The 23845-nt window shown below is 44.9% G+C and overlaps 1 protein-coding gene across 7 annotated transcripts in view; it reads left to right on the top strand.

The window, feature by feature from the left end:
* rbms3 (RNA binding motif, single stranded interacting protein) overlaps nt 1–23845 on the top strand; it is a 255253-nt gene that overhangs the window by 114443 nt on the left and 116965 nt on the right. For all 7 annotated transcript variants that reach the window (XM_034600749.1, XM_034600748.1, XM_034600752.1 and 4 more), the window contains one exon: nt 9532–9590. In XM_034600749.1, coding sequence (XP_034456640.1) covers nt 9532–9590 — 59 coding nt within the window. The remainder of the gene's footprint in view (nt 1–9531; nt 9591–23845) is intronic.

Here is a 23845-nt window from a genome sequence, read left to right as displayed (position 1 = left end):
AAATTACTTTAATGCATTAATCCTGTGTGAGCACATGGGACATTACGTGTTATAAATAATGAGATCATTGTTTTATTTTATTTTGTGGTGCTTTTGTTCTCTTTGTTGATGCTGGCTTTACTCGTCAGTGAAGAAACTCTGTATTCGCAGATGTCTACAGATGTGATGTCATGTTAACATTTCAGCTGACTTCCACCCCCAACCGCACACACCCTGGTAACCAAGCCTTAAATTTGTGGGGACACAAACACGCGGTACACAAAGAGCGTTTGAGTTACCAAGGGCAAGATTTCTTTGTGACCATTCACCTCCTTCAACCAACCTCCCTGTGGTCGCTGGGAGCAAAAGTAAAGACTGGAGAACACCAAAGTTCTCACAGCAGTTGGGGTTACATGCCGAGAGCTGTTGAACGAGTAATTAAATGGATTCGGGTGGGTGCTTAATCTCTGTTTTGTTCAGCTGGCTGGATGTTGGGTTCCCTGCAGCCGTCAACCTGATATATGGGTGTAGCGAAGAGGCCAAAGGAGTGGAGTGGGGATTTGTTGGCTCAACACCCAGATAGCGAGAGGCCTTCCTACTTGCCTGGCTGGCTGTACGAGTGGAAGGATGGATGAAGGAATGGGTGGAGCGGTGGATGGAGCAGCCGTTACTGTGAGAAAAAAAATCCTTGGCATAACCAGGCAGGTTGAGGCACTGTATCAACCCAACCCCCAACCCCCTCCAACCCAAAGATCGATGGAGCCAAAACATCCAACCATGCTGACAAAACCAATACAGCCCCAAACACTTCAGGGCAAAGCAGACTTCACAACCCATTTTACAAGCCAGGTATTAGGCAGCACCCACATTTTTCTTGTTAGCAATCTACCACCCAGGAGAGGCATAGAGAGAATGGAAGCAGGTTGTTGGACAAACTGTTTAAAGGGAGAAAGAGATCTTTTTTTTTTACGAGGGCCCACAACTGGAATAACATACAGTTCACATTTTCCCTGCCAGCAGCCCCGAACCCATAACTCAAACCGCCAAGAAAGCAAAGGACCCTAGAGCTCCCTAAACCCCCGACTTCTTGCCCCTCCCCTCCTTCCTCTTCCACCCTACCTCCTTCTCATCTGCCTCCCCCCCCCCTCCCTCCTCCTCCTGTTGGTTCTCCGTGCCCAATTTCAGCCGCGGCCGAGTCACAGCTGCACCATCGCTCGCACTGGCTTTGGCCTCCGTGCCACAGCCTGATCAAACGAACAGAGCGAGCCAAATCAAGAGCTAATCACCATCAATTGTCCAAATAACCTTTCCCGTGTGTGCTGAGGGAACGGTGGAGGGGGGAAGTGGAGGAGGCGGGGGGGGGGGGGAGCCATGAGGTATGCTAAGTAGAGAAATTGAGGGGAGGAGAAGGGAGGGGTGACCCTGGGACCACCTGTTTTTATGAAGCAGAGGCCCGGGCACTCAGCAGTGGCACATTATCCCTAATGACTCACCGAGGTCCACTCTTGACATTAGCTGTCTAGCTATCAAAGCCGGCCTATCCCCTCTGCTTCAGAGAGCTGACAGAGGGGAGACGCAGTGTGAGCAAAGGTGTTGGCCAAGTTTTAATACACACTTTGGGTTCCTTTTTTTTTTTTTTACTGAGTCCTCTTTGTCTCTTTTGCTTCGTCCGTCTCTCCAATTTCTGCAACAATCCTTCTGTATCCTCACCAACATTAGTGCATCACACAGGTCCAGTTGTGCGTCACTCTGGGCATAAAGAGATAGTGGTGGTTAGGGTCTGAAAAAGTAATGTGGCAGCCGCAGGAATGTCCAAAACTCAACCGCTCTCACAACCTCATTCTGAGTAGAAACATCTGCTTATCATGGAAGCGGAACCCACCTTACCCAATATTTCTGTGTGTAAACACATCTGTCTCTCCGTGTTTCCTCTCCCTCCGGTTCGTCTCTTGCCTCTCGTCTGCTCTCTCACATCTTCGCACGATGTCAATCTCTCCACTCCTGCAGAGGTGACATTGTCGTCTCACCCGCCAGGACAAACGAACTAAAACGCAACTCCCCAAAACATTGATTTCAGAGCAGAGGGCGAGCGGAGAAGCTGATTCCGCCCAAGGCTGCTTTGTTTGAATTATTTATCCCCCTAATTACTGTATACATGACACATAGACAGTTTGCCTTTTTGGAGTCTGGAAGGAGCTTCTCCTCCACTTCTGCACCAAAATCGACATCATTGCTCTAACAATGATTTTCTTGACCTTAACCTTTTTAATATTGAATTAATACAAATTACACAGCCCTTTAAAAACTGTTAAATTTGCGTGATACTTCGCTGCATTTGACATTAGCTTAATAATCAGTGCAAATACTGTGGACGTCGGCACAAATTATCACATTTCATCTGACCTCAGCTGGACAGTGGAGGAAGGTTTTTAAGCTCCAACAGCAGAGGCAGCAGAGTGTCGGGTACAAAAAAGACTGATTGACCCAAGTCACAAAACCTCAGATCTCTGGACTCTCTGGCTTTAACCCGCTACCTTCTCTTCCCCGACCATTTCCCTCCACTGACTTTCCCTTTCAATTGGATCAGCATCCAGAAAGCGAAGAGCAGCAGCGGCACAGATGAGACGTGGTCATTTGTGCGTGTCAGGCAGCAGTGGATGGCCTGTGGGTTTGACAGCTTGGACCCTTCCCAACAAGCAGAGGCTATTGTGCAAGTCCGACTCTGACGATGACCAGCGTGTGTGCTTGAGAAAGCAAGAGACGGTAAACAGCTACACTCACAACAACAAGCTGAGGCTTCCCACTGTCGCTGGCTGTTGCCCGTACCTCTTCTTGATCCCTAATCTTGGTTAACCAGTGTGTAGTTTGCTTTCCCAGGCTCAGTCTGAGGCACTTTTGGTTCATGGTGTCTGAACATCTTTCCTGTAGCTGTCACAGAGCAGTTTTATCCTCTAGTCTTTCTCTCCCTGTTCGTCCTGTAGCAAATACATCCTCAGTCTGCTGGTTAGAGCCCAGATGGGTGTCAGGGCCAATCTAGATACAGACTTCCATATCTTCTCCAGGACACAGCAGCACCCACTTAGATCCCGAAGAGCTGACGGTGGGATAGAGAAACGTATTCGTCTTCTGACCAAGCGATAGATGAGAGGGTCAGTACCACTCAAGAAACTGGGTGGAAGTTTATTCAGCAGCTGTTTGGCTTAGAATTGGATAAAGACTGAAAACACTGGGAGGCAGCTTTTCTAGCTTTGTCCAGAGGTAAAAAAAAAAGAAGAACCCACCAGCACCTCTAACCCTTGTTAACACATTTTCCTCGTTTAAAAATGAAAATATAAGATGTCAACGCATCCATATCTATCAGTCTAAAGTTGTTGATCTCCAAAGAAGTTTTTCCGCGGTGCCCGCAGCTCAGTAACTTCACGTTTATTTAGGAGGAAGAACAGACCTCGAGCTCCAGTAGATATGTTGGCACAGCATCACATTCCTGCATTTGAAAACAGCCTTTGAGAACGCACCAAGTTTACTTTTGTTTCGAGCGCTGTTTACTGTCGGCTTCATACCAGAGATCAAGCATTGGCATGCGCCTCTTTTATTTTGAACTGCGCTCACACCTTGGTTGATGACTAACTATTGGAAAGACAACGCTTGAGTCCGCAGTTGTGTATTCTGTATGTGTTGTGGAATTTCTATTAGCATATTTCTTAATATTATCTTTCCAGTAAAATAAACTATTAGTTATTAAAGCATCAGTGTTGTTTCCAACCAAAGGCCCGACATTCAAGTCATGTGTCAATAGGTAAAGAACAAAAACAGGAAAAGCTGCATCAGAAGGAAGAAGTAAAAAAACACTCTAGGCAGGATTACGTCTCTGTTCCAAGATGTTTCCCACATTTACACATTAAAGGTTTGAAGGTAAAATTTGCCAGCGCACCACAAACCTGCCAACAACACACAGGGGAATACCAGCACCTTTAAAAACACAATTCTGCCAAGAAAAAGATAATGTGCAGGAGCCAAATCCAATTTGTTGAAGGCTTTTGATTCATTGTTGCTTTTCTTCGCCAACACATTGATATTTAAACAGGGATTCTTTTCGGAATTTCAACTCTATTATCATACAGCTAGAATATACCGGAATAGCTCTATTAAATGTTAATATTAATTATGTACATGGCATTTGACTAAAATGCGTCATTGTCACCATTGACACCAAACTACCAGTATAGAGGCTCAGAGGATATGGAAAATGTACATGCTATTGTATTCATATTTCTTTTTATGTCCCCTGTCTTTCTCTGTCTTTTCTGTGTCTTTTTAAGATTCTTCTTTTCCTTTTTGAACAGTTTTCATCAGGTTTCTTATTTTTAGCCACCAGCCTTCTTATTTTACCTCTGCAAAGATTATTCCTGTTTATGAAGCTCGGGTTCCCTTTCTTCATTTTGTCCTTTCCACTTTCTTCTGTCACAATGCTCTTTCCCCAGGGAATCTCTCTTTTAAAGCTCCAACTTCTCTTTTTTAATTTTTTACCGTTCAAACTGCACCAGCGGGCTGTATCTGATCATAGGAGACCTTCAGAGAAAAACTAAATCGTGATCAGTGAAATTGTTGCACAGATCCCTCACAATGACCTGAGCCGGAGATTAGAATTTTTTTTAATTGAACTGTTCAGAGCAAAAACATTATAGAAATATTGCAATAGCCATGTCTTACGTGAAATCAGAAACAAAATGAATCATGTTCCCTTAATTAAAGTTCACCTGGTGGTATTTACACTGTGTATGCAATTTATGATTATTGATAAACACAGATTAAAAAGAAAATGCCTTTTCTCAGTTCACAAATGTTTAGGAGCCGATCATTGGCGAATAAATATGAGTGACTCATCCCAAAAACTTACTGTTACATCAGAAAATGCTTGTTACAGTTGTTTGTTGGTTGTAAATTGGTGTAAAAGTTGTCACTAAACTAATTTGTAGAAATAATACATCCTTCTCTGTGCTGCCAACAGAAGCACCGATATAACTGTTCCACCTTTTCCATATAACAGTGTGCGAGCTTACGAAAGCCTTCTGGGTGAACTGTGCTGCACAGAGCAGGTAGTGAAGCTGGATGATGGGTTTCTTCTGCACCTGCATGAGTAGAAATCTCAGTAGAGCTCATTTTCTTTTTCAGCTGCGGTATCCACACTCTGCTAATTGTTTTTTTCTTTCTGAAAGACGTGCAAGAGGTGGTACACTGACGTTACTGTTCTCCATTGTGTGCCTTCTGCACCTGCCCCCCATCCCCCTGCACAGGTGGCTCAACGGTGCTGAGAAACCACAGTTCTTTGCTTTTACACAAGTCAGCTCAGGGAAGCCTAAGCCCTCCTGCATCTGTTTTACTTGTTGCTTCTTCTCTCTGTTCAATCAACGAGCACCAGCTTTCTCAATTTGCACCTGGGTTATTTTGTGTCAAATCATCACACATTTGAGTCACACCATCACAGATATTAATGACATTTTCATGCTGATTTGGTCATTTGACAAACCTGTGAAAATTAAATTGATCATGTCTTGGATCCTGATTAAGGGAGATATGGGGTAAACAAGTTTTGGGGGGGGGAGCTCTATGCTTATCTTGACAGTATTATTAATATTACCCTCAATATATAAATGTCAGCATTATGAGCGATTAGTAGATATAATTATCCCAAAATGCTGTTCGGTCAAATTAGCTAATAATGTCATCAAGACTTTCAGAAAGTTTGGTCTTTGGTTATTGAGTCGTTGATGAGATATCATGACTTATTCAACCTTTTTAAACCCATTTATTGTCTAACCTATTGAAAAGCACTTTTCCAGCTCCAATTTAGATATAATTTACCAAGAAATGTCATATTTTCTAAGAAATACTATGTGTGGAATAATAATTCTAAAGCTAAATGTTAACTCAATTTATTGCAAAACTCCACTTGCATTACTGTTTGAATGTCGAGGTGGGAATGAAACCTCTAAGAATTAGTGACCATTCTTCATCTCTGCTCCTTCAGAGTCTTTGATGCAGCGATTGTGTCTTTGTCCGCGGTCACAGGTTCAACTGCCTCTCGGTCCATCACAGTGACAGAAGGTGGTCTTTGTCTTATTATTTCAAGTTTCACCTTCCGATTCAAGCCGTTATTCGTGTTCTGAAACTACTCACACCCTCCCAGCCCTTTGGAGGAGCCCAGCATCTGAGAACAACACTTGGGTGGTCTGTCCATCCTCCTTCCGTGCTGCGCTCCCACTCTGCAGTGACGTGTGGTGGTTCTGATCAGCTCTTCCTCGCTCTCACGCTGAAGGGGCCACTTCACTTTCCCAGCTCTGATGACAGAAAGGGAATACGTCTGGATCATTTCATCCAGCGAGTGAACGGGGGCAGGGGAGAAAGGAGAAGCGCAGTGCGGGGGTGTCACCCGTGCACATCCGGCCGCCCTCTCAGAAACGTAGCTGAGCTCTCGGCTGAGCTTCAGTTTCATTGCATCTCACAGTCCGGACAGCTGTCAAATGAATGACATGTTTTACATCACCACAATTTGTACATTTTCATCATCTTCAAATAGCTCATGAAGCCTCCATTTTTTATAAGCAGTTTCATTTCCAGCGTCTTATTTTCCGCGGGTTGATCCGACGTTGCATCACAATGATTGCCATGGGATTCCTATTAGGAGAGGGGGGGAAGCCAGCGACGGAAGGAGAGGAGAGAAGGATCCAGTATGGGAAATTGGTGGGGAAATGTAAAGGACGGTAGGGAGACATTAAGAGAGGAAGAGGGGGGGGGGGAGTGGAAGAGAGAGGAGAAGATTTGTGAGGAGGGAGGAGGAGGAGGGGGGGGGGGGGCGAGGGCCGAGGGCCAGTCAGAGATAAGAGGCAGCGAGAGTGATTGAAATAGGATTAGTGGAGACAGGCTCTGCATCCAGGGCCACAGCATCACAGTGTTAAACCTGCGCTTCACAGGCACTGCCTCTGTCACATCAAAGCCTCCCCAGGCCTGGCTGGCAGAGAGGCGAAGCAGCCGCCAGCAGGGTCGTCCACACACACACACACACACACACACACACACACACACACACACACACACACACACACACACACACACAGACACACACACCACAAACATGAAGATTCCGATCACATTCTCCATCCACCTCCAATATGTCTCCATTACGGTCCCCGAGAAGCCGTCTCCTCTCACCTCGTCCTTTCATCTCGCTGCAGTGTCTTTGCGGGCGTTTATTTGGACGGTGGATAGGACGCGTGGATGAGCCATCTTTAACATGTTACGAGGCGAGCGGTGATGAGTTGGCATCGGGAAGCTATTGTCTCCCGCTTCCCCAGAGTCCAAACAAAGTTTTTTAATGAGAACTTTCCCCCAATTTGTGCCAAAAGCACTGAGCTTCTTAACTGCTTCCCAGACTGAAAGTATAGAGTTTTTTTTTTTTTTCCCACTTAAGCTCTGAAGCAGGGCAGGAACCTGTGTGCAGATAAATGGACAGGTAGCACACGAGCCAGCTCAGCGGCTTGTATATACAGTAGAACTGAGTGTTCTATCAATAAATTATCACATTGAATTATGATTCCACGTCATCTGGGATTTTAGTTACAGTAAACTGGCAGGAATCTTATGCATAAATCCGATATTTTTCCCTTTTAAGTGTTTTAGGTCAATTAAAAAGAAGAAATTACGTGTCCTTGTCAATCATAACTATTGATTGTAAGTGTTTCTTATTTTTATATTGATATTTGCATTTATTTCAAACTATAACAATTTGATTTAGTCAATATCACTTAGTCCTAATTCCCATCCAACATTTTTATAATCAATACATGGTGTCTCGGCTGCATTTAAGAAAAACTCTCTATATAAATTTTTAAAGTGATGTCGAAATCCCATCTACCATAATAGACCATAAACAATCTGTACTTGGTCGTCTACAGTGTGAGATGCTGCAGTTTCTGCCCCCCCCCCCCCCCCCCGCTCCATGCTCGTCTTGTGTACTTACACTGGAGTGTCTCAGTGTGATCAAACATTGCACATCCGCCCTGTTCTGTTGCATTAGATGATGGATCTCTTTAGCTAAAATGGCCTGTTTATCTGCAGAGGAGAGACGACCTGCTGATTGGTGAGTGCTGCCTTTGTGTTCATATCTTTTTAGGGTAGGCGCATGTGTGTAAATATACATGCTGTGAGTGTGCGTGTGTGTGTGTGCGTGCGTGTGCATATACTCACTCAGTATGTGTTTGTGTGCATGAGCTGGTAGTTTTCCTCTCGGATCTCATCAGTTCATATCCACCACCCACCCCACCGCAGCATGCAGTAAATAGAGTCTCTGCCACTCGTTGAGAAATGGCACAATTATCCCCTGCTGGTGAAATATGGGCCAGGATGCACCACTGCTTCTTCCCTACAGAAGGAATGTGTGTGTGCGTGCGTGTGTGTGCGCGTGTGTGTGTGTGCGCGTGCCTAATGCTTCTATGCTCAGTCATTGCAAAGTGTGTTAAACACACAGGGAATTGTTCTCACTTATGCACATGGAAAAGTGAAGCCGCACGCACACACACGTATACAAATATATACATTAAATTATATCCACACATGCAGATTGACGCACACACACACACACACACACACACACACACACTCATCCATACTGTACTCACAATGCAACATGCTGCTGTTTTAGCTGAGACAAGCAGCTAGTGGGACAATAAAGGAGACAGATTTTGCTCCTACTCGTGTTCATAATTTAATTTGGGTTGTCAGTTGAAACGTTAAAATTATCTAATGTTCAGAAAATACATCACTTTCCTCAGACTGCCCTCTGCTGCAGCTCCTCTTTTCAGCCTCTGTCTGAAACACGTGGGTTTGACTCCTTTGTGATTGGTCAAATGCTTCCAGAGCTTGTTGGGAATGGTGGCCTCCGATCTCCCTTCACCTGGCTTTGTCAGCGTCAGAGTGACAGCTAGGTCTGCACAATGCAAATGTAGTGGAAATGGGAAGGGTACTTTTATCAGGTTGAGAGGAGTGGTATCATTCTCTGTTCAGTATAAAGCTGGTTCCTACATGTTTCCCACTTAGCTTAGCATTAATCATGGAAACTGGGGGAACAACTAACTCGGCTGTGGGGGGGTTACACAGTACCAGCACTGTTTCGTTTTCTACTCTCTGTTTTCTGCTCATTTGATACTTTTTAGATGCGAAAGGATAAAAATGTAATATGTTGCACTGAACTTTTAAGACGCTCCACTGTTCATGTGTGCTATTAGACCTTATGAAAATGTTCGGTGGCCCTCTCAAATGTCAGGGGGCGGCACATTCATTGAGAAGTCATCCGCACACGTAACGTTATTAACCTCGAGTGGTTTCTCTCTCCCGATGGCTTTTGACATTTGTGCTACTTTTGCAAATTGTAGCTGCAACTAAATGGAAGAAAGTGCGGAATTAAAACATCTGCTTTAACCAGCGGGGATGTTAAAGTGAGTGTTAAAGGTCCTGAAGAGTCATAAACACTGAATTCCATTTCTCTTTTCTTTACAGGTACGGAAAAATAGTGTCAACCAAGGCCATTCTGGATAAGAACACCAACCAGTGCAAAGGTAAATAATTACTCTGTCTGTCTTGTACACCTCCCGTGTTTTTAGTGCACCAGCTATCACCCTTTAAACCGTGTCTCATCACAGGAACAACACTTTTTTACACAGCTAAGGAAGCTTTGGGCTGTAAATCAGCGATTTAGCAAGTGAACACTGCAGGAGGGCTTCAGATAAACATCCTGCTTGTGCTTCAGAGGTTTAGCAGCCCTCTCTGTCAGCCCCTCCCCTCGCTCCTCTTCGATTTCCTCTTTTGTCATATGGAAGACGATCTTCTGCAAAGTGCGTCTCTGTAAGAGGGTCCATTAGTGCGGTGTGCACAGTAAATGGTGCGCACATGCAGCAGTGACATTAGTGGCTCGTTTGAAATTGTTTCTCTCTCGCACACACACTACACACATTCACATGCTTGAACATACACAACCAATTAGCTGGCTAATAAGCTAGTTTGGATTAGATAAACTTTAATTACCGTCATTGTCACACTCAGCTTCCCGGTGTCTTTGCTCTGTTTTTCACTTCAGCCACCTGCGTCGCATGTCTGTGAATATTTATTTTTTCTTCCGTTAAGAAATGATCGAGACCAACTTTGTCTCCAGCGAAGAGTGAGTGAAAGAGGGAGAGAGCGAGGGGAGAGAATGGAGCGATAGAGAGATGAGGGAAAGAAAAGATTAGTGTGCTACTTGCCCCGAGGTGTCTGGCAGCACTGTTTAAGAGCTATTGAAGTTCCATCAATACTTTTAATTGCTTTTTGTGGTTTCCCGGGCTCTGAAGTGTGGCCTTTCAAGGTGAAGCCGCCTTCTTAACCCCACTCCACGTCTGGGTTTATCCTGCCAGGTATTCTCTGGGTCAAAATGCCGCGGAAAAGAACCTCTGCCTTTTATAGAGGATAGAAAAAAAGCTGATTATCCTGACAGGTCCTTTTTTTTTGTGAGTCCTGCGGGCTATTAAAGACAAGAGTGGATGCATGTTAGTGGGAAAGATGTCTCCACAGGTCACAGGAAACAGCAGAGGGTGGATTAAAGAGGAGAAAGGCAGCGTCGAGGGAGGTCGGGCAGGAAAAGGAGTGAATCAGACCTCCTCCAGCTCCTGTGACGAAATAAAGGAAATGGACTCAATCGCAGTTCATCCCTCTCGGTGTCCAGCTGACCTGAGTTATGCACAGCGCGAGAATACCAGCGCAGCTTCTCTGCGTGTTGTGCGGGAGACAATGTTTCCCATAAGTCACCCTCCTGGAATGCAGCGCCGCTGAAATGCCAAGAAGCAAATGTAAGCAGATGTATTTTATGAGTGGAAGGGATGGTCCTGCTCTGTACCCACTGGAAGAGTGGGAGGTGGGCACACTGGAGGAAACAGCGTGAGGAGAAATTTACAGTGCTCTCGTATTTAAACACAAAAAACATAGTCTGAACTCACACCGTCTCCAGAAAGGTGAGAAGGTATCAAAGCATGAACGAGACAAGCATGTGTTTTGAAGCCTGATGGGCCGGCGTGCGTCTGCAACAAAGCCGAGACCGGCACATCACCCTGATCTAGTCACGAATTGTTTCCAGTCATCTGACCCCTCGACCCTGACACTTGTTTAAATGTCAGAGCAGCGGCTTATCACTGCTGTTCCGCCATCACACACAGCGAGCATCCCTCTCGTCCGTATCCTCGCTCCCTCTCCTCCCCTCGGTGTTATTTGTGTTTAGTTCTGCACACTGAGCGCGCTGCCAAAACAACGTGAGAAAAAATGGGAGAGAGAAGAGGTCAGGACCGGTCGTCTCTGAGAGGGAGGGAGCTGGAGCGAGAGTTCGACCAAACAAAGAGGCGGACATATCTTGTTTTAAATTCAAAAGCTGAATTATACTGTGTAACAACGTATCCACACTAATAATACACTATAATCTGAACTCTGCTGGTTCAGTTTACCCTTTTTTTAACAATGGTCATATACCTTTTTGATTTACTGTAAATTTTCAGGTTTCAATTTCATGTCATTTCAAAAACACACACAAAAATTGAAACTGACTCAACTTTGTAATTTGACAAGGTGCCTGATAAAAAAATGATATGTATTGTTTGTTAAATAATAATTTGTTTCTTGAAAATATTTGCGTTTGCCATTCCAACCGTAACATATAGCGAATATATAATTATGTACAATGAAGGTTACTTCTACAGATGTGAAGATGATTCTTTTTTTTGCCTTTTTGGGCTTAAAAAAACAAAACAAAAATCTAGACCTGAAGTATTTTTTTCTGTCTTTCTGACAAAAAAAACGTTTTGTCCAATTTAAGTTTGCTAAGTCAAAAATGAAGCAAAGTTCAAACTCCAATCTCCTGGATGGATTTCCTGTGTCGGACCCACTATGAAACTACTCGTTGTCACTAGTTTTCCTGCCTCACCCGACCCCTAAAGACGACCTTCACTGATTAAAACTGTTTGTGCACTTGCCTCTTAGCGCTTGGCAGGCGAAAAAAAAAAGTTAAAACTAAATAGGAAAAAGTGATATTGGCAAAAAAAATCGCCTTTTCCTTCTCGGCTCTTCCTTTCAGCTCCCATACACAATATGTGTTGTTGTTTGACGCAGCTTCAGCACAACTGGCTCTGCTGGATATGTTTCTTGGCAGCAGCTTTATGAAAAGCTGTAAGATTCCATGTACTATACAGATGCTATTGCATTATTGTGCAGGTTTAGTTAGTTTGTTATGAACTAGTTTTAATATCTACTGCAGGGATGTACCTTTCCATACATAGAGATATAGATTCTAGATACATCATATATAGCTTTTCACTATTCATCACTACATACACGATAAATGCATTTCTATAAGCGATGTTTTTTTATTTGTTGTTCCAATATAATGCCTATAAAAAAGATTGAGGCTGAGAGCACCATGGGAAGACGGATAGCTGATAATATGCGCTGCAGAACTGGAGCGTGGGAGTGAAGGCTGTGTGTTGTGGGAAAGCAGAAAAACAGTTATGACGCTCTCGGTACTTACGGGTCAGGTGTCAGAGAAAATGCGCATTTTCAGACACAGGTACGGCGCCCACGCACAGACACGCACAGTTTCCCCACTAGCGCACATCCATCTATACATTTAGCCTCTGTAGATGAGCAAGTGCTGTATAGCCTGGTCTGAGGTGCAACATCGAAAACAACAACAAAATACACGCTAAGATCATGTAATGCACCTCTCCCACGCACTCCAACACAAAAGGCCACTCTCGCACACACAAGGAGTAATCAGGGCCCTGCACACACTCCCCATCCATCTGCCGGGGGTGTGTTAGGCCCTTGCAGCAGCAGCAGTGGCCGTGCAACAGATCTATCAATCCTTTTCCTAACATCACAGCGTGTGTGCCGGCCTGTTCTGGCTGCTCTCCTCCACCACGCAGGCCTTTCAATGAGCCTCTCTATCTTCCCAGTGCTGACTCACTCCCTTGCTCCAACCTTCCTCTATGACACACACACACACAGGCTTTCCAGGCACACACACACACACACTTTTGCAACACAACAGACGCATAAACTGTGCAGGCTGATAAACACACACACACACATGCTTTGGATGTAGCCCAGTTCAGAGAGCGATGGGAGCGGGAAGTTGTGAAAGGGCTTCAGGGCTGTCAAGCGCTGTTGCTGAGTGGAGGCATTCAGCTCTTCATCTCCCTCTCACACTTTCATGCTCCTCCACACTCTCACTCTGCCTCTCCTCCCCTCTTTGTCTCCGTTTTTTTCTCCCTCTCGCTCACATGCCCCGTCTATCTTTATATCTGTCTCTGCACTTTCACATTTAGCCGTAGAAACACGGCGGAGATTTTGGGGGTTTGCATCACAGATGGACTGGGGGGGTGGTGGGGGTGGCGGTGAGGGAGCGAGACAGGGGATAGATTGCGAGAGCCCCAAACTGCTCATTTGCCCTCCGTGCCCACGAGGACCTCTTAAAAAGGCGGCGGCGGCATTTGAAATAAAGCAGGAGTGACCGAGTGGAGACATTTTATTTTCCCTGCCAGGGCCCGGAGGCAGAGGAAATGACCTCAGCCCTTTAAAAGACCTCGGTTTCCTCCTCCGCCGCTGGGAGATAAGGCCCTGCCGAGATCCACCGGTCTGACTGGCGCTGTGCCGCGATGCCCCACCGCACTGAATTGTGGGAGATAGATGAGATGAGAAGATAGTGTGTTGTGGCTCTGTGTTTTCGGCAGCTTGTTGTTCCTCATTTCTTTTTTTTTTCTTTTTCTGCCCTAACTTGCCATTCATTTTGTATGAGGATGCTAAAACCTCACGAGGGCATTACATAAACTGGCATCTTGAAAGAATTACTGTTGCCTTCCCTGTGTTATGTGGGCGACTTAATGTAGCATGCAAACTTCTTTTTGCCTCAAAAATTTAAATCGCGCATTCCAAACATTTGATTATTAACTTCAAAGCAGCACGTACATAAGTTTATAACACATTTGCATGCAGTTCTTCCAGTGTGGACACGGTGAACTCCTTGGCCGATCAATTTCCACTCGCCGGGCTACACATGCAGCCTCCGTCTGCGGCAATTTAAAAACCTGTCAGACGCTTGACCATTACAATCTGAAGCATCCCGCGCCCCACACCCGCGGGACGGGCCTAATGGAGAAATATAGGCAATGTAACATTCTATAAAAACAGATTTATTGCTGCATCAGTGCCTGAGTGGAGTGTTGCATGACTCCGAGCGTAAGCGCCATTGATGAATGAGGTGACGCGCTCCGAAAAGTCCTGTTTCTCATTGTCACGTGCATGTATCTCTGCGTGTTGCGGGGGGGGCAGCGAGTGGTTTTTTTGCAATCGGTTATTGGTTTCTCATTAGAAGGCCGAGATATAAACATTTGTCTATGTTGCGCACGGTGCCGGCGCAATTAAGGATTCTCTTTGCCGCCCCCCCCCCCCCCCTTCTGCCCTTTGAAAGTGAATTATGTGCAGATGAGAATCTCGACTGAAGTGCGGCCAACAGCGGACCTTTTCCAAATGCCTCTGTTCCCTCAAAGCCATTCCTGAAAGAGGCGAGATCGGCCGAAGGGAGGGCGGGAGGGAGGGAGAGACGGGGGCGGGGGGGGAAGCATGGGCCGTTTTCCTGCTTGCATTGCGTATTAATGATTCTAATTAGCAATAGCTGAGGGATAATCACATTGATTTGTAGAGATTCAGCATGCAGAGCTTCACTGGATAACACCGGCAGCCTTTGTTAGCAACCCCCCCCCCCCCAAATCACTCACACACAAAAATCCCTTTTTCTCTCCTTCACCCCCCCCCCCCCCCCCCCCCTTCTCCCGTGGCCGCCTCAATATCCATTTCAGTAAGTTCCAACTTGGCCGCTCACCAAGTACGAGTCTGATTGGCCAAGTTTGTCGTAAATAGAAGCAGCCGGGCCATGAGCGCCGCATTCCTTGAGCTCTGACCTTTTGTACCGCCCCCACTTCCTGCGCTGCGTTTGCATGCAGTGTCATTGTCTGTATATCTGTGTGTATCTGACCGCTTTTTATGTTGTTGTTTTTTTTTCTTTGATAGCTGCAGTGACAGATTGACAGGATATGAGGAAACGATAATGGGGGGGGGGGTGACATGTCTTAAAAAAAGTCTTGTGTCTCTATATTTAGTGTGGAGGAGGCCGTGATGAGGAGAGATCCTGGGTCACCGATCCAAATAGATCAAGATTTCAGTTGCTTGTTGTGTTCTGGCTGTTTTTTCTGGATCCAAACAAAGACAAACAAATCTGTGATAAATTCCGATAAAGCACAAACAGGCTCTTGGCAATCTCTGTTGCAGATTTTTTTTGTCACCATCATGGCTTTCCACTCTAGTAATTGGCTCAGTCAATTTCACAACACAACCCTGGTGTCCCTTCCTTGTCTCGTTTGTTGACAAATGCCTCGGAGGGCGCTAGTGGAAGGTGAGGGGGCGTATATCCTCTCATCTCTCTTATCCCAGACCCAACCCGTGCATGGCAGGGGGGGGGGGGGGACACCACGATGAGAGATACAGCCTTCCACTGACCTGACAAAGCCCCGGCCCCTCGAACATCCCCTGACTAATGATCATACCCTTGATTAGTTAAGGAAGGCATAAATCATAACTGCGACGTCGAGGAAGTCTAGCTGTAGGCGACCCGGCCGTTCCTCATGGATGACTAACAGATGTAAGACAAAAAAGAAATGGCCTGTGTAGTTGTTTAAAAGGAATGGGACACTTTGTCTTTGTTCGCATTCTAATGTTTGTCTTTACCCAGAGATTTTCTCCCCGTTCCAAAGGGGTCTGATTTTCATCGATCCGGCTTTATTCAAATATTTAGCCGGCCCTCTCATCTCGCCGGTGGTGCTTTCGGGAGCCTAGCACCTGACGTGATAAGATTGCTTATTACGAAGTCTCGCTCAATTGGGGATAACGTGGAGGCGCACAGGATGGCACTGAATGCTAAAGTTAATAATCTCCAGATATAGCTGAAACGACAGGAGGGCGGGTATTTTAAGATATTCCATAGGTGAAGTGCGAGAGAAATGTGGCAGAAGGACTGCACCTGCACGCTTTGTGTAAAACTCTGCTTGTAGTGCTTCATAATGAGCAGCTATTCAAGGTTGTTTGACATTCCAACCAGAGTGTGTGTGTGTGTGTGTGTGTGTGTGTGTGTGTGTGTGTGTGTGTGTGTGTGTGTGTGTGTGTGTGTGTGTGTGTGTGTGTGTGTGTGTGTCTGGTCTGCACACACTCATATTGCTATGAATATATGACAAGATTTGTGTGAGTGCTGCCATGTGTGTCTTTGCTGCCGTTTTCCATTTTATGTGCGCTTGTGCATCCGTGAGTGCTGAGCTGGGTTAGCGCACGTGTTTAAATATACGTGTCTGTGTGTGTGTGTCTGTGTTATTTTCAATATCTGTGTAGCCGCTCAGTTTTTTTCTTGCCATGGGTCTCATTTTAACAACCTCTTGACGAGTAATTAACACCCTTCAGGTCTCAAACCTTTCTCGAGGGCTCTTCACATGTTGCAGCAAACACGCAGAGGCTTCGCTATCAAGCAAGCGAGCTGATGAAGCTGTTCAGGAACTGAGTGGTGGAGCTATTTACAGAACTGAGTCACAGACCGTAGATAAAGATGGACGACACTATCCAGACATGGAGCTAGGATATCCAGGATGTGAAGGCTGCCATCTTGCACATTCGGAGCCGGAGTTGCCACAGTAGCAATCAGGGCGTGGAGCTGCGGTATCAAGGTCCCATCAAGACACACGCTTGACCAATCACGAGTCAGTCTCAGCTGTCAATCATGATATTTCACCATGTTTGTATCTAATCAAAAGTCAACTCACTCAGAACTACTTAAAATAATAATAAAAACATCTTTGAGAACACCACGTGCCATCCACTAACATGGAGGAGGCAGGATATATGACCCATGATGCAGCCGAGATCAGTTTAATACTCGTTTACTTCACTTTTGGGGAACTGTCATCTTTATATACAGTCTGTGATCATAATGGCTGCACTTCTGTAAAAAAATATCTTGTATAAAATAAGTATATATATTTCTAAATGTGTTAATACTTTATTTTGTAATGCCTCCTAATGTCTGTGAGGATACTCTTGTATCTCCAGAGGATGCAGAGGTAACACTGGAAGCTATTTCCCCCCGGAACCAAACTCCATTTGTCTTTGCGCCCAGTTTTTCTCGCGGCACAGTGTGGATTGTAACAACATTTAAAATAGTGTCTTGACTGTCATCCTTGATTTAGTGCTGATCATGTAGCTGGAGCCATATGGTGCTGTGCTAACGCTAATGAGTGTGAATACATATGAATTAATTAAGGAACAAAGGAGCAAAGTTTAAAAAAAGATGAGGAGAAGAAAGACTGATGATGAAAGAAATGAAAGAGAGTAAATGACCCCACATGTGAAAATACTTCAATGTTGATCCGTCAATATGTTAATTTCACAGATTACTGTAGTGCACATTCAGGCTGAGGGGGTAGAGCGCTCATCCTGTAACCAGAAGGTCGGTGGTTCGATCCCAGTCTTCTGTGCGGCTCTCATAGATAAAGTGCTGCCCCATAGATGCCCTGTACGATAGTGTGTATGAATAGATGAATGGCAATAAACTGTACCGCAAAGCTCTATATAAATACAGACCATTTACCATCCCTGCTGCAGTATTAACAAAGTAGCTTTGTTTTCTTTTATATAAAGAATTACAGAACAGGGGACAATGTGTTTGCTAGAATCCGAGCTGCATGAATGTTAAACAGTTCCATCCTGTCCATTTTTTCCCCCCATATGCATCACTTGTGCTGCACAGAATTCATGCACAGATATTGGATGAGGGATTCGTTTTTTTTTTTTTACGTCCCGCTCGGTTTGTCTTCGGCACAATGAGCTGCCAGTGGCCCCCTTGGCCCCGAGCCCTGGCACCGTGCCCCCTGCAGATCCCGACTGCGGCGCTCTGACAAGGACACGCCTACACCTGCGAGCGACAATGACAGGAAATACAATACAGTAGCTCGCGGGCCCCGGCAGCTCCAGCCCAAGACGAATGCCTGAGCCATAAATCCATGTTGCAGGGTTGATAAGTTAATTGCCTGTACCACTATCTCCTCACCAGTGTCTAATATAAAAGAGCCCTCGGTGAGAGTTATTGTACAACAAATGGGTATTGTCTCCGGGCGCGAGGCAGGCAGCGTAGTGACACTGGACGAGTAAATGAGGTGGCTTTATTTCTGAGTATGTTCAAAGAGCGGCAGTGTTTGCACGTTGCATGTTTTTGCTTAATCTCTTTAGTGTGTCTTAAAGTTAACGTGTGCGGAATCATGAATTGGATTTAGAGCTGTTTTGTGTTTGCACATGGAAACACATGTTTTTCACCTCTGCCTGTTTGTTGGTTGGTTTGTTTGTTTCTAAGATTTGGCGTTTTTCGACATTATCACCTTTTTCCCAGAGAAAGATTCATGGGACATTTAGGGGACTGATATGTATGAGTGTGTGAAATTTGGTGCAGCTTGATTTGGACTGTTGGGCCTTAAAGGGGGAATTACTACTATGTAGATGAAGCTGGAGTATAACTGAGAACATTTTTCCTTCCGACTTGTCACTGTTCCAGGGTGTTAATGCTCTGACGGCAGTGATGTGGTCAGATGTCAGTCGCCCAAAGCTAATGCATCTACTCCATCTACTACATTAAGAAAAATACATGTATCAATTGCAGATGTTTCTCTGTGGGATCCTTCGACTGAAAGAGAGATTTATGATCCTTCCCTGTTTACTCTCTCTCTCACACACACACACACACACACACACACACACACACACACACACACACACACACACACACACACACACACACACACACACACACACACACACACACACACACACACACACACACACACACACGTACGTAAAAACAAGAAAGTTGGAGGTCATACACACAAGCCCAGAGTAACACGTTCCCATACACGCCACCGCAAGAGTAGCCGCAAAAATATATCATCGGTCAGCTGCTGCTGGTGCAGGATAAATAGGGGAGGACAGAGGAATGCAGTCCCACAGCGAGGATGCTCTCTCCGGGTTTGGAGCGCGACCAAGTCGGTCTTGGCTTGGCCGCAGTTACTCATGGATCCATCTTGCTGTTTAAACCCCCCCCCCCCCCCCACGCCTTTGCCTCAGTGTTTGTACTGCTGCTCACCACAACCTCCCAAAACCATCACCCAACCTCCCTTCAGGGCAGAAGGAGCAGTCAGAGCCCCGAGTGCAACAAAAGGCATCTATAAATACACGAGCAATAAAACATGGCTTCTGTTCTTTCATTCTTCCAAACTTCACAGGTTTATCCAGTTAACTCATTTTGATTTCCGAACCTGTACTATTGTATATGTTGTATGTGCACACTCACAAATGTAGAACTACAATAAAGACCACATGCAGACATTCATTCACACGCAGTTTATTTGCAGTTTGAAGGCAGAACAAGGTCAAAAATGATGCACAAACTAAAAGATCCAACACGATGCGGCACGGCCACTCCGACATTAATCACAAGAACCATATTACCGTCATTGCCGTGCATATTTGTGCATGGAGTGGCCCATCTATTTCCTCCATTAACAATAATTACTTTTATACATGCAGAGTGCGAATTATTAACATACATGTAACCGCAATAATGAATCACCCATGTACAACCGCAGCTTCACAACTCTCCTGGATGACTCACAAGGACAAAAACAATTACAGTGTTTGCCCCGTGCGCCACTGTAACGCTCCATGACTTGTCACTGATTCATTATTCATACTTAGGGCATTATTATTCCATTGTATGCAGGGCAAAATGGGATCATTAGCGCTGAATATGAGAATGTGAAAAATGAAAATATTGGGGAAAATGGTGGTGCATACAGTGGGTAGGAAACCCCAAACAATCCCGACTATTAGTAGATAAAGAATGGTAATTTCCCCAGAAGTAATTAGGATTAGCATAATACGGTGGTGAATGCATGATGCATGTATGATTGATACGTCGATACACGCTCTGTAATGAGTCCCTTATCTGCACCCCCCCCCCCCCAATTGAAGACTTTTTTGTGTGAAGCGCAGCTCGAGGTGGCATCTTCGGTTGTTGTAGACCTCCTTGGGGGGGACCATGTTGAGGCACCCTGCCTCATACACGAGCACACACACACACACACACACTGGGGCTTCAGTGGAGTGGAAGCAGTTGGAGCTCACTACAGCATCGTCCTGTAGTAACTGATTGAAGATGGTTCTTTTATCTTGACAGGCTCCTTGTTAGAGCCAGACCAGGAAATATGATATGGCAGCTTATGTTCTCTTTATTCCTCTCAAAGAGACGGACTGTCTGTGTGCACAGTGTGTGTGTGTGTGTGTGTGTGTGTGTGTGTGTGTGTGTGTGTGTGTGTGTGTGTGTGTGTGTGTGTGTGTGTGTGTGTGAGTGAGTGTGTGCGTCACTGACTGACAATATAAAGAAGGACAACACAACGACACTTTCTCCCACTGTACAAAGACACAGCCACAAGACCCTGGGTTTTGACACTGCCGTCTTGGGGCATCATTCAGAGCCAGAATCTGTGCAGTAATGATCCGTGAGTGGAGAGGAGGTATCGAGATCCTGCTGATCTGACCAGCAGCTGTCATATCGAGGCCTCACCCCCTTTACATATCATCAAATAACAAATTAAAACCAAGCTTATAAGAAACATGAACATACAGCAATATAATAAAAACTACCTTAAATGACAGAATCTAGTTTTTTAGTTTGGCACAGGTCCCATACGTTAACATGGGTGAGGTGGGGCTCATTACATTTTCCACAAGCAAACCATCTTCATTACAGACTGCAGTGCCGCCATGCAGCTTCAAGATGGCAGCACCCGTATCCAGGATACTTTGGCTTTAGCTTGGTACAGTGGAAGGAAACAAAATGTGTCGTCCATCCTTTTATCCAGTCTTCAATCTCTATGTAGTCATTGGTTGGATTGTTTGTGTGTGTGAGTGTGTGTAGACCCAGTGATCTTGTGTGGATATGTGTGTGCTTCAGGAACCCTGTGTGTGTGTGTGTGTGTGTGTGTGTGTGTGTGTGTGTGTGTGTGTGTGTGTGTGTGTGTGTGTGTGTGTGTGTGTGTGTGTGTGTGTGTGTGTGTGTGTGTGTGTGTGTGTGTGTGTGTGTGTGTTCACGTGCAGATTGGTGTGCAGCTGCCCAGCATTACCAGCAGTTACTCTTGTAGTGAGTCACTTTGAGCTGCTTCTAAGTGACAGCTATCGATTGGGTGTTTGTGTTGTTGCAGAGGCTTCAAAGCAACACCTTGCCCTCTGCATCCCACTTGAGACAGTAACTCCACAGTATCCATATTCAATACAGTAGCAGTACAGCATGCACTTGGCTCCTGCGTGCATCTGTGTGCTGGTGTTTATCAGCGTGTGGAATGTGGCGTCTTAGGTTGAGTCATGACCCAGAAGCTTCTCCTCTACTTGATTGACTTTTTCTTCTGCTCATTGACTAAACAAGGATCAGTGTAGCAGAGAGAAAATGCATCTGCAAAGCACAGATACACACAGTATAAGATATACACAGGGTTAAAGGGCTAGTTTACCTGAATTATAAAATCACATTTTGCACCCCCCTCTATCATACTTATGTCTCAATATCTCTTAATAATCCATCCAACACTCAAATATAAAGTGAAAGTCAGTTTTGCTTCATTGCTCTTTGCCCTTTTCTGGTAGGTGCACTTATTTGGTCGAAACTTCAAATTAATCAGAAGCAGACATTTGAGTTTTGTTTATTTTTCTTCAGCTGGTTATATTTGTTGGAGAAGTATAGGGAATAGATTCATGGCTCTGACTGACTCTGTCTTTCTGATAATTTGATGAAAACAGTATTTCCATCCATTCCTCCGTTACAAACAAATATATAAAATATCATATGTACAACATATAAAGAACCATTAAAGTTCATATTTGCTCACACGAAGAGAAGGAAAAGTCCAAGTACAGTTAGATGTGTAGCATTAATGATCTAATTTAATATATAGACCTATTGAGCTGTGAGATTGACCCAAAATGAGTCACTTAACTTCAATGTTCAAACAATAGAAAGTGTTTTGCTCATATAATGAATCAGGAGAGCTCACAAGAACTGTGCATACTCACATATATACAAAGACAATGACTTTTCCGTAACCTCCACAACTGCTCAGTCTAAGAGACTCGAGATGTCTCCATATTTCTCACTTATTATTCACTCTCCCAACAAAACAAGCCTTTAACAGCTTCGCCCTGTGGCTACAGATCAAACATCCCACATCCAGGATCATTATGCGTGTATCAGCTGCAATAAGTGCACGGGGAAAAAAGAGCAAACTGGATTGTGTTGGTGGAGGCGGCTCGCCGAGTGTCAGCTAAGTCTTCCTCTGCGCATTCGGCTGACCCCAAATAACCCCCGTCCTCATGCCGCCTCCCTTCTGTACGCACTCTTTCTCCCACTGTCTCTCTCGCTCTCTCTCTCTCCACCCTCCCCTCTCGTCTCCCTCCTCCATTCAGAGACGTCTGAATATAGGTCAGCGTTTTTCTAAAATCCTCATCCTGCTGAAAGTTTGATAAGTGTTCTCCAGGTGGTAGTGGGGTGAATATTAAATTTGTAATTGGGGGTCCCAAGTATCCACCATTGGAATATCCTGATTATTAAAGAGAAACAGCCATGGCACAGAGGGGCCTCGGTAACAGTCTGTGTGATTCTCTTAATGGGATGTGAGCGTGCTCTTCGATCTAAATGGAGGGAAAGAGTCGCCTTTTTAAAAATGTCAAATTACAATTCTGTTTCTCTCCTACATTTCCAAAAAAAAGCACATCTGGTGATATCTATAGCCTTTGGTTTTACTCACCCGGAATTGGAGCAATCCATCTCTTGATTTGTCTGCCTTCTTCGCAGAGCAATGGAGTTGAATGGATATTCTTTTATGGTGCACTGAAAAATTGCGTTTAAAAGATTCAACAGCAAAAAACACTTTTCTAAAAAAACACTCTCCCACCCCACCCACTCTCCTCTGGATATCCCATCAACCATTTTTATTTTTACCAGGAAAGAAAATCACTGTTATGCGACAAATTAAAGGAAAAACTCTGAAATGCATGGAAAAACATCACGATGGCTGCAGATGCTTCCACACGAGGTGTCACTGACCAGTTTAAATATGATCTGAATCACATGCTACAGCCGCCGCAGTCACCAGATCTATGCTTCACTGGAAACAACACGGTCCTTCCAGAAAAGAAAGAGACATCAGTCATTTTCAGCGAGCACGCCACACTGACATGTGTTGATGTGACAAAACGCTCCGGTAGCTGTAGAGAGTACGAGAGGAGAAAAGGAGGAAGTATTATAAAGTGACGGCGTCTAGACGTAGACGGGGGGGGGGGTCAGGGTGGATGGATGGGTCAACACAATATTAGCCTCAAGCGCAGGAGAGCGCTCCTCATTTTCCATTTCAAACCGAGTGTCAGTTTCTTTCAATTATGACGACAATCAGATTTAGATCAAGCACAGAGATGAAGACCCTCCGTCCACCTCCGGAAATTATTCATGAATTTAAGAAAAAAGCAAGTTAGAAATACTAAATTTTACAATTCCCCTTTTTCTGCGATGAAAGAGAAAAACATAAAATATAGACAAACAAAGTCCTTCAGGGTCGGGACGTCTGGCTGTAAGTCGGTCAGGTCATGGTTAGGAAACTCACATTCCATT

Source organism: Hippoglossus hippoglossus, chromosome 11 (assembly GCF_009819705.1).
Source record: "Hippoglossus hippoglossus isolate fHipHip1 chromosome 11, fHipHip1.pri, whole genome shotgun sequence".
In the NCBI taxonomy this organism is placed as follows: Eukaryota; Metazoa; Chordata; class Actinopteri; order Pleuronectiformes; family Pleuronectidae; genus Hippoglossus; species Hippoglossus hippoglossus.
Note: the sequence above shows the minus strand (reverse complement) of the source record. Positions and strands in the feature narration are given on the sequence as shown.